The following is an 11,847-nucleotide window of genomic DNA, read 5'->3' on the forward strand; positions in this document are numbered from 1 at the left end:
CGTAAACTTCCTCCGCTCCCACCACAGGTACCAAACTGTCGTTGCGATTAACTCTTTACAGTTAACACTCGGAAGCAGCGGTGCCGGTACATTAGGAGTTAGAAGTAGGTCAGCCAACACTGCCGCACCTTCCTTTTCAAGGGAGCAAAGCTCGTTGATCCTGTTTGCCATGCCCAGTGCACACCAGATAGCTTGAACACGTTGACACTTGAAGAAGGCATGGCTGATACTCTCACAATCCAGACCGCAAATAGGGCACTGTGAGTTAGTAATCATATGCCGATTAGCCATAATGCCCCGACAGGGTATTGCACCATATAGTGCCCTCCAGTAGTGAATTTTCACTTTGGCTGGGACTCGCAATTTCCAAAGAATTCTCCATATAGGACTAGTACTTGCGGAGATCATAGAATTGGTTCTCCTCAACTTTCGTCCATGCTGGTGATCCCACTCCATATGATAGGCGGTCTTAACCGTGAATATCCCTGTCCGGTTATAATTCCATGAAACGAAATCCTCCATCATACCCAAGGCAAGGGGTATGTTCAGAATTCTTTGAGCATCAACGGGCCAGAATATATCTCTGATTAGTTGTTCGTCCCATTCTCTACTCTCCAAGTTAATAAGCTCAGAAACTTTGGTGATGATTATATTACCTCTCCTTGTCATAACTCTTCTGTTTGGGCTGCTAGGAACCCACGGGTCATCCCATATGCTGATTTGGGTGCCGTCTCCCACCCTCAAAATGTACCCTTTTTTGAAAGTTTGGATACCACTCCATAAGCTCTGCCAAGTGTATGAACTCCCTTTTTTGAGGCTGCAATTTAGGATGTCCCCATATGGAAAGTACTTAGCTCTGAGTACTCTAGCACATAGTGATTCCGGTTCCGCTATTAGTCTCCAGCATTGTTTGGCCAACAGTGCCAAGTTAAAACAGTGTAGATCTCTGAACCCCATGCCACCATTTCTCTTCGGGACACACATCTTTCACCACGCAAACCAATGCATATGCTTCTTCTCATCCTCATCTCCCCACCAGTATTGGGACATAGCAGTAGTTATCCCATTACACACTTGTTTGGGAAGCTTGAAGACTGACATTGCATATGACGGTATAGCCTGCATGACGGCTTTCAATAGGATTTCCTTTCCCCCAAAAGAAAGTAGTTTTTCCTTCCATCCTCTAATCCGGCTAAGAACTCTATCCACAAGGTGTTGAAAACAATCTGTTCTATTCACCCCCACAATTGGGGGTAAACCCAAATATTTATCTGTTATTGCCTCCACCATAATATTCAGGATCGTGCAAACTTCGGCCCTAGTCTCCACTGGTGTGCAAGGGCTGAAGAAGATACTAGATTTTGCTTCACTTACCAGCTGGCCGGAAGCTGCACAATAATCATCAAGTGCGCGGCGGAGACTCGCTGCATTGGTGGCGTCCGCCCTCATGAGGACGAGTGAGTCATCAGCGAACAAAAGGTGGGACACTGCCGGCGCATCCCTGCACACCTTAACCCCCAACAAATTTCCATTCTCCTCCTCATGCATCAATAGGCTTGAAAGACCCTCAGCACATAGTAAAAACAAATAGGGTGATAGCGGGTCTCCTTGTCGGAGCCCCCTAGTAGGCACAAAATAATCTGAAAGGGAATTATTCACTCGCACCTGGTATTTAACAGACCGCACACACTCCATAATAAGTGTCACCCAAGCCACAGAAAAACCCAAGCGGAGGAGTACCTTCTCTAGGAACACCCACTCGACCCTATCGTATGCTTTGTGCATGTCAAGTTTGACCGCACAAACTCCATATTTTCCTTTTATCTTCTTTTTGATTGCATGATAAGATTCAAAACCCACCAAGAAGTTGTCCGTGATCAACCGTCCCGGGACAAAAGCACTTTGGTTTGGAGAAATTATTTCTGACATGAGAAACTTGAGCCTGTTGGCCAAAAGCTTAGAGGGCTGGAATAATACTACCATCGTACTGATAACGATGCAGGAAGGTTGGCAGCACGGACGTCCCTCGGGCCGACGAAAACACGCACGCGCGCGATAAGCAAAAGTGCAAAGCGGGTTGGAACTTGGAGGGTTGGAACTTGGACAGAGACGGGACAAGCGTCTGTCACCTGGGAACGCCTTCTCCGCTTCTCCCCTTTGCCTCCTCGCATGCATTCGAAGGTGCAATTCGTTCTCCCCTTCGGTAGGCAAGAGCTACCTCGGGCCTGCTCGCCTTTGGGTTGGCCCGCATGTGGCAGCATATATACACTTGTCGCCGGCTGCCCATGTCACCGGACGACAGCGAACAAGTACTCTCTCTCCCTATCGACGGCGGGCCGCGTGCTCCTTCCCTCCTCGCCGCCGGTCGTTTAGCTTAGCAGCGCACCACGGCGTGCAGTGGAGCAAGGAGTTTGGACCATGGCGCCGTCGACGAACCACGGCAACGCGGGGAGGCGCAGGTCCTCCGTGTGGGACGGCTTCCACCGCGTCAGCGTCTCGGGCGCCGCCGGACCGTGCGCCATGGCGACGTGCAACAGGTGCGGCACCACCCTCCATGCCAGCACAAAGAAGCACGGGACCTCGCACCTACGCCGGCACGCCAACAGCAGCTGCTGCGCGAAGCGGGCCGCCGACCGAGACGCCAAGTGGTTGGATGACCTTCTGATCGAGCCTGAGTTCGACCTCTCCGGCCGCCTCATCATCGAAGGAGTGGACGGGGAAGTGGATGCGGCGGCGGCCGCCGGAGATGATGGACGTCTTTCCCCCAACATCATTCCAGGTATGTACGCCGTCTCAACGCTTGCACAAATCAGTAAGTTTAATTATTTGCCTTCATTAATTGATCCATGCGTATATATATATATTCAATTCACTCGCCTGATCGAACCGTTCATGTGTTCCCAGATGCGCTGCCCCAGGCATCATCTTCCTCGTCCACGCGCTTCTTCCAGAAGAAAAGAGAGAGGCAAGTGTTTAATTTCTACTCCTTCCGTAAACTAATATAAGATAGTTTTACAGAGAAAGTAGTACTATAACAGTGATTCCCCATAAGAAAAAGACATTAATTTCCCACAAAAAAAGACAGTAGTATGTACTCTCTCTGTAAAGAAATATTGATCTAAACGCTTTTATATTTTTTTACCGAGGGAGTACTTACTAACTAAATTGATCACTTGATAATTGGTAGACAGACATTTGACCATTTCAACTGTAAACGTGCAGGTCCAACTTGGCTTCGCACGAAGGAGAGACAGCAGGTGACGACGACCATTCTTCTCGTGCAAATAATGGTAGACCAGCACTTCAAGCCTAGTACGTGTCCTGTGATATGCTAAGCCCCAAAGTGCAGTCTCCGTTTTAATCCCACTCGCTATTACACTTGGCATGGATAGCACATTTGTAAAACCTCAGTGTATTTCTCTCATCCCAAACCTCTGATGACGCCAACAAAACCATGGATAAGACACATTTCCTCACATTATCGTTGACATTTACCATCTCATGGTGTACCACTAATCTTTAACCGAGTTGAAGTTGCTCGAACTTTCAAAGTTGATCTGTGTTAGGTCAAGCCAATTCTTGATGTCAGCCCAAATCCGTCTCGTGTATGTGCACTTGAAAAGAAGATGAGCCGCCGGTCTCAGCTTGCAAACTTGGCATAAACTACAATTTGGCCAACCGCGAGGCCAAAGCTCATCTGCATAAGTGCTGGACCCCCCCCCCCCCCCGCGTCGCCCTCCTCTGCCGACACGGGGGAACCCTAGCCGCCGCCGCAAGGAGTCCCCGCCGCCGGCCTACCCCGCCCCGCCGCCGCCGGAGGGCCCGCCGACGAAGCCGGGCCGGGCCCCAGGAAGGTGGCGGCGGGGCGGATCTGGGCCCTCGCGCCCCCCAACGCCCCCGACGCTCCGCCTGCCACCCCGCCCAGCCGCGGCGGCGCCCTCCCCTGCTGGTTCGGCGCGAGCGGATCCGGCCACCCCCGGGGCGGCCTGGCCCCGCGCGTTGCCGGCCGGCCGCGGCCCCCCTGCCCCGCCATCCTCGGCCGCCGCGGACGCCCCTCCCCTCGCGCCTCTCTCTCTCCGCGACCCGGTCGTTTTCCGGTGATTCTCGGGCCTCGCCCCCACTCCAGCTGCTGCTCGTGCCTGCAGTCTACGGTGACGGCCGGTTGCGGGGCGTTCGCGGCCTGCCCTCGCGTGCAGGCAGCCCCCTCGTCTCCGGCGGCCCTTCCCCTCCCCAAGCAACGGTGATAGCTCTTGTGCGGAGGCGGCGACCTGTACGCGGTTGTGGCTGGCTCGGGACCCCTCGCGGTGGGTCTTTGCTGGTGCTGTTCCGGCCCCGGCGGCTACAGGCCCGCGTCTCTCCGGCGTCCCTTGCTGCTGGCGTTCTCCATTGGGCTGCTCCGGCCCGGCGACCGGGTAGTTGCGTCCCTTCCAGCCTACCTGGCTCGCCGTGATCCCAACGGTTAAGGCCACGGCAGCTCGAATCTGCGTGCTTCCAGTTCGTGCTTGCCGACGTTGCTAGTCGCCGTCGCAGCAAGACCCTCCCGCGTGGTTCGCCTCGTCGCCCGCCCTACCATTTACGCCTCAAAGCCCCCCCCTTTTGCCAGATCGTGTGCCCTTGGGTGTGGAGGTGGTGTCACCCTCCGACGGCAGGTGCAGCCCCGCCAACCCCTATGACTTGGTGATTTCAACCAGCGTTGGCCTCCCATCTTCGATCCCGGATTCGGCGGCTATGGGATTGCTCAACTCTAGGCTAGGGAGAGATCCCTGCTCGGCTCGCCGGTGCTGGTAGCGATGGCGCCCGCGGGTGTCGTTTTCCTCCTTGGAGGCGTTGCCAAGGCCTTCTTTAGCTGGGCCCCTCTTCGAGCTCGGGGGAAACCCTAGGTTCGGGTCTCCCGGACCGGATAGTGACGAAGTCTCGGCATCGTTCTCCTTCTTGAAGGCACTATCTTGCTCGCTCGCGGTGTCCCCGGTTTTGGCTCGGACGATGTGGTAGTTCTCGTTGGTTTTGGTAGCGCCGCTATTGGCTCGGGTCTGGTAGGTTTAGCTGTGATGTATCTTCTGTTTGGGCCGAGCATCCCTTGTCTCTCTGCTCCGGGCACCATGTTCACGCCTGTCTGCGTTCGTGTCATGTGTTGTACCCCCTGTACTGAATCTTCTTCTTCTTCTATCAATGGAATGATACGCAACCTTTGCGTATTCGCGAAAAAAAAGCTTATCTGCAGTCCACACTCGGTCTTGGATGACAAGACATGCAAAAAAATGCTTTGATGGTGCCCAAATCTTCCAAATCGACGGGTTCATAAGGGAAGCAGCACATGTCCCCAGTTGGGCCTTGTAGGCCGAAGAAGTCGAATAATCTCCCGATCGTGTGATTCCATACAATCTCATCATCAACGTCGTCATTGAGATTATATTTAAGCCCTAGAGGCATTCCCAAAGCTCAAAAAATTTGATGATGTGTTGGACTGAGAGGCCCAAGCTAGTCATGATGTTTAGAATCCAACAGTCGTTCTCCAAGGATTCTTGTGTGGATTGGCTCTTTCACTTGGAGATTGCAAAGATGGAAGGGGACAATGTCTTTCTGTTTGCAACCCCCAAGACATGGAGAGTGCCAAAAGGGCGCCTTCTTGCCATTGCCAACAGTAACAGAGGTACACTCATAAAGAGATCCATGTCACTTCTATCGCAAGGGTGACCTAAGCTAACCCAAGCGTGCCATGGATCCTTCCAAGCAAGCCACAGCCATCTGATGAGCAAAGCTCTTGCAAACTTTTCCATGTCTAGAATCGTAACAGAGAGAACAACCATTGCCTACTTTATAGCGATTATTTCTAGCTCACATCCCCACTATTCAATGCCAAGCTTTTCCAGGGATGCTTCCGAATGGCGATACATGTCTTCAAATATATTCGGGAGGGAGTGGTGGTGGAGTATGATGATTACTTCAAATGCAAGTATGATGCCCTTGGAAAGGTTGGCTTCTCCTTATCATAAATGTACTGCACCTATTCGGAAGCTTGCATACGGAATTCCCAGTGACCTTGTAGATGAGTATGTCCGCACGAGTGAGTCCACATGTCGTGCATCATTGTATAAGTTCTACAAAGTTGTGCTTGCAGCATTTGGCCTAGAGTACTTGAGAGAACCAACTCTTGTGGTACATCCCGGTTGTTGGCAATCAATGAATCAAGGCCAGGGATGCTTGGTAGCATAGACTTTATGCACTAGGAGTGAAATAACTATCCATTTGTTGGCAGAGGCAATATAAGAGGCATGTTAAAGCTCCCACGGTCATACTTGAAGAAGTAGCATCACAGAATCTCCTAATTTGGCACTATTTTTTTGGCATGGCAGGCTCTCACAATGGCCTCAATGTGCTTTAACGGTCTCCAGTGTTCACAAGGTTTTCAAAAGCAACTCCCCAGATGTCAACTTTGAGGTAATGATCACCAATACAACAAGGGATGCTACCTAGCTGATGGTATCTATTCTCAATGGTCGACTATTGTGAAGAGAATCTCCAAGGCAGTTGGAGAGAAGAGGGCTAGGCTTGCCGACGAATAAGAGAATGCTACGAATGATCTGGAGCATGCTTCTGGTGTCCTCTAATCTCGATGGGCTATTGTTCAGCATCCTGTTAGAACATGGAGCACTCAAATTAAAAGTTGTGGGTGGTGATGACTACTTGTGTCATAATGCATAACATAATCGTAGAGGATGAGCGTGATGATAACCCAGAACTATATGATATCGTTTGTAACCCTTTTTGATAAGTAAGAATGTCGAAGCTAACAAGGAGGTAAAGGTAGAATTTATGTTCTCTTCAAATTCTATCGACCATCGATACAACTCTATGCACACTAACATTTGCTTTACCTAGAACAAGAATAAAATTACTTTGCAAGAATAAAACTAGAAGTACTTCATGACATAATAAAAGTTAGTTTGTTGTTTAAAGCTTTTAGAGAACGGTGAGAAGGATTGTCCCTAGGCAATTGATATCTAGATCAGTAACCATTATTGCAATTTTATAAACGGGAGAGGAATAAGCTAACATATTTTTCTTCCTTGGTCCCATGCACTTATTATTGAAACTCTAGAAAGCATCCGCGACTACTAAACATCATTAAGGTAAAACTCAACCATAGCTTGTGTAAAGTCCGCTTTAATCCTATATGCAACAACCCACTTACCCGAGTTTGTGTTTCTGTCGCTCACACAACTCAGTCAGTAAGCAAATCATGAACATATTGCAACACCCTACAGGGATAATCCCACATGTCTGTGTGGCATAGAGGGCACCATAGGATAGCACAAAAAAACATACAACACACACTAACCACGATCACCAATCAACCCATAGGACAAAAGAAATCTACTCAAACATCATAGGATGGCAACATATCATTGGATAATAATATGTAGGATAATGCATCATGTTTAAGTAGAGATTATAGTGGGTAAAGAGAGGTTGCACCGCCGCAAAGAGGAGGAGAGAGTTGGTGATGATGGCGATGAAGTTATTGATGTAGGTCGTCGTCATGATGGTTCCCCCGGCAACGCTCCGGTGCCACCGGAGAGAGGGGGAGGGAGCCCCCCTCCTTCTTCCTCCTTGGCCTGCCCCCTAGATGGGAGAAGGATTCCTCCTCTGGTTCTTGGCCTCCCCGCCCCCGAGGGGTGGGAGCCCCTCTAGATTGGATCCATCTCTCAGTTTTCTAGCCAAACACCGTTTCTTACATATCCGGAGATCCGTAACTCCGATAAGGCTAAAATTTTAACACGTTTTTTTTTTCTGGGTATTAGCTTCCTTGCACCCGAAAGACAACTCCAACCGACCTCCGAGGGAGCCACAAGTTCACCCGGCACGCCCTGGGGGGTGAAGGAAATATGCCCTAGAGGCAATAATAAAAGTTGTTATTTATATTTCCTTATATCATGATAAATGTTTATTATTCATGCTAGAATTGTATTAACCGGAAACTTAGTACATGTGTGGAGACATAGACAAACAGAGTGTCCCTAGTATGCCTCTACTTAACTAGCTCGTTAATCAAAGATGGTTAAGTTTCCTAGCCATAGACATGTGTTGTCATTTGATGAACGGGATCACATCATTAGAGAATGATGTGATGGACAAGACCCATCCGTTAGCTTAGCATAATGACCATTTAGTTTTTCTGCTATTTCTTTCTTCATAACTTATATATGTTCCTCGGACTATGAGATTATGCAACTCCCGAATACCGGAGGAACACCTTGTGTGCTATCAAACGTCACAAGTAACTGGGTGATTATAAAGATGCTCTACAGGTGTCTCCGATGGTGTTTGTTGAGTTGACATAGATCGATATTAGGATTTGTCACTCCGTGTATCGGAGAGGTATCTCTGGGCACTCTCGGTAATGCACATCACTATGAGCCTTGCAAGCAATGTGACTAATGAGTTAGTCATGGGATGACGCATTACACTACAAGAAATATGTCAACTTATGACCACCACTATTGGTCACTGAATGGTCACAAATTTTCATTTATGACCTTTTTGTGACCAAAAACATAAGGTCAAAAGATGGGCGTCGTAAACTGACTATAGCGACCTTTAACAAAAGGTCGTTGATCCTATGACCTTCTGTTTTGGTCGCTAGCTCTCTCCCCAGGCCATGTCGGATCCGACGTGGCAATCTGACGTGGCAAAATTGCGACCAATTGAAAAGGTCGTTGATAAGATTCGCCCGGTCCAATTCGGTGTCTATATGGGCCGAGCCCAACAATTCGGCCCATTTAATGTTATTTTTCTTTTTAATTCTGGTCAGATACATGGGCCTGGCCCAACAATTCAACATTTTTATTTTCTGGGCCATTACTATTAATTTTCTATTTTTAGCCATATTATTTTTGTGCTGGTCCCACTGGTCAGATTGGTCCCACTTGTCATGCTGATATCACAATTGCACCCACACGTCAGAAATTTGAAAATTTGTCAAACAATTCTCATAAATATGTCCCCGTGGTCAGGTTTCCATTTCATAGTATTGAAGTTATATACACAATCAATATTTCAAACAGACTAGAGCGAATGAAATTCATCCAAAACAACACTAAATATTACAATACATTATATGCTACTCTGACTAATATTACACTCTGCCTGATACTACAATACATAATATGCTACTCTTGCTGATAGGCTTCACGACTTCGCACTTCATACTTCACCTATGAAAAAAAGAAGAATAAGAACCTGTAGGCAGCATCAAACATAGCTTATAAGCAAGAATTGACAATAAGCTCAATTTAACAAAAAAAGATTTTGATATATTTATATAGTTCACAAGGTCAACTGACTATTAACTACAGTTCACAAGGTACATAAGAAAGGAATTCATGCATGAATGACATATACAACTTAAAAATCAGGATATGAAATATTATTAGAATTGCATATTAGATGGCTGCAAGATAACTGTTGCTTCATATAAAGTAACTAGAATTAGCACCCAACAGCTAGATAGCATATGGTGCAGAAACTAGTTTCAACTAAATGGGTCGTCCAAATTGGAGGGTAACTCACTTCATTATCCAGAACATTATCCAAAAATATAGGAGTGTTGTGCATATCGAGATAAAATCCAAGACCAAGACACTTGGAGAAAGCAACTGATGTAGTAACAAGCTTTGATTGTGCGAAATGCAACAGGTTTGCATAATATGAAGTTTACCAATTATTCCAGAAAACAAGGAAAAATACATGTTGATGTTTCAAGTGCAGAAGAACATAAACTGGTACATATATTGGCCCAGAAAACACTGCTCATCCAAGATGAGAACAGAACATATCTAAGCAAACTAGCAACAATGCACTATACACATGTTTGTAGATTAATAAAAAAAGTATCACAGCCAATAATCCATTCCAGTGCAGTGCACTCTTAATCACCCCTAGTATAATTAGCTAAACTGTGCACACAGTTGTGTTTATATTATGAGCAAGTGTTGGTTCCAACTCAAGCACAAATGTACGCAGAACTGGAGGCCTGCCTTAAGAATCCCAACATTTTAACTACATCACCATTCGCCTCAAAACAGAAAAAGCACACGAAACCCCCACTACACAGCAATCTTAACATCTTTAGGTAGCAACCAAATAACAGACCAGTTAATTTTTAGGCCAGCAACCAAATTTTCTTCATCCAAATTCATGACATAGAGCAGAGTTGTGTAACAGCTAGCTAACCAGTGGAACTCATGTAGTATTGTTTCTGTTCATTCAGTTAACAATGGCAGAGTAATTTTAGGCAACCTTGAGTACCAAATGACATTGTCTCTTAAAATTTATCTAATACCAGTTAACATATGCATGCAACTGTAAACATGACCACACAGAGCTACTAAACAGGAATGGAATGGGAGAGGCAACGCCAGTTGGTGTGGTCGTCGATGACGAGGCCGGCGGCGGCCGTTGGCGTCGATAGTAGTCAACCCGACATCCTGGTGCTCGAGTGACGACGGATCTGGGAGGGAGAACGGACGAGGTGAGTAAGAGAGCGGAGATTTGGGATTATCCAAATGAGGAGAAGTGGAGGGACTCACCTGAACCGGTGGAGCAAGTGACGAAACTGAACCGGTGGTGCTCCTCCTAGGCTGCCATGGATGATCTGATGCCCGCGGGATCTTCTCCATGGCCGGCCCCTTCCTTCACAAAACCAGATCGGGTCTCTTCACAAACATGCAAGAAAATGGGCGCATGCATCAGATTTAGGGAGGGGGGAGGGGGCGAGATGCAGGAGAAGAGAAGGGGAGGAGCAGGGATGCGTACCACTGCCTTGCTTGATCTGGGCCGCGTAGAAGCACGCGTAGGTCATCTCCCGACGCTCGAGCCTGCCCTCCGTCAAGGACCGGGTCAAAGAAGCCCTTGACCTCGACGACGGCGCTGCCGGATCTGGGAGGGAGCGCCGTCGATGCTGGCCTAGGGCCACGGGGAAGCGAAGGATCGGCGGGGAGGAGGAGGCGGTTCAGGCGGGGGAAGGCGGGGAACAAGCGCATCGGCGTCGGGGAGGAGGAGGAGGGGCGGGTGAGCTGCCGCGGGTGGCCTAATGGGGGATGACCACCGGGCGTCGAGGGAATGGAGCAGGGGAGGGGTGGATCTAGCCGCCGCCATGGCCATGGCCGTGCCATGCGGCTAGGTCTAGGTCATTAGCGAGGGGGGAGCACGGATCCGACCGCAGCCATGGGAGAGAAGGGAAGGTGAGGGGTTGACAGCGACCGGGGTTGGGGGAGAGGAAGGAGGATGGTGGCGGCGGTGGCTGGGTGGTTGGGGATCGAGAGATTGAGAAGGAGCGAGAGGGTTGGGGGGTGGCGGTTGTGGGACGAGAGGGGAGAGTGGATCGGGGGAGAGGTGGGGATCCAGAAGTTAGGGTTTGGGTGAGAGGGTAAGGGGGCGAGGGCTGCCGTTGGATCCAGAAGCATCCAACGGTGGTTGACGCATGATCCGCGTGATATACCTATGGACCAATCAGAGCGCACCAGATAATTTGAAGATCTTTTGACCATATAAATTGGTCATGATTGATTAGATACAAATTTTTCATTCCATTTTTCAATCATGACCAATTTATATGGTCAAAAGATCTTTGTTTATGTGCATAACAATTATTCATTCTTCTCTAAGGAAATAGCCAGGTTATCCATTCTTCCCTGAGGAAATTGTAAGACTTATTCTACAAGTTATTCCTGATGGATCCTTTGGGTGTCCAAAGTCTGACCTTTGCTTGAATACCATGTCAATGCTATCTCGAAGCATGTCTATGGTACTCCGATTTTCAACAGGAACATTTGAAGCCCAATGCTA

At 48.5% G+C, this 11,847-nt stretch overlaps 1 protein-coding gene across 1 annotated transcript; it reads left to right on the top strand.

Moving 5' to 3' along the window:
- Positions 1 to 2,192: 2,192 nt before the first annotated feature.
- Positions 2,193 to 3,005, top strand: LOC147981430 (uncharacterized). The gene is made up of 2 exons (XM_087515967.1): positions 2,193 to 2,779; positions 2,905 to 3,005. Exons 1-2 carry the CDS (start codon positions 2,419 to 2,421, stop codon positions 3,003 to 3,005), a joined length of 462 nt encoding a protein of 153 aa, XP_087372093.1. The 5' UTR covers positions 2,193 to 2,418.
- Positions 3,006 to 11,847: the final 8,842 nt, after the last annotated feature.

This window comes from Triticum urartu, chromosome 3A (genome assembly GCF_056163025.1).
Source record: "Triticum urartu cultivar PI428250 chromosome 3A, HENAU_Tu73, whole genome shotgun sequence".
NCBI lineage: Eukaryota > Viridiplantae > Streptophyta > Magnoliopsida > Poales > Poaceae > Triticum > Triticum urartu.

What these genes read in the sequence shown, in the direction of transcription:
- LOC147981430 (XM_087515967.1), top strand. Translation starts at nt 2,419, where the DNA reads ATGGCGCCGTCGACGAACCACGGCAACGCGGGGAGGCGCAGGTCCTCC. An exon ending in TTCCCCCAACATCATTCCAG is followed by an intron (nt 2,780 to 2,904) that starts GTATGTACGCCG and finishes ATGTGTTCCCAG; the next exon opens with ATGCGCTGCCCCAGGCATCA.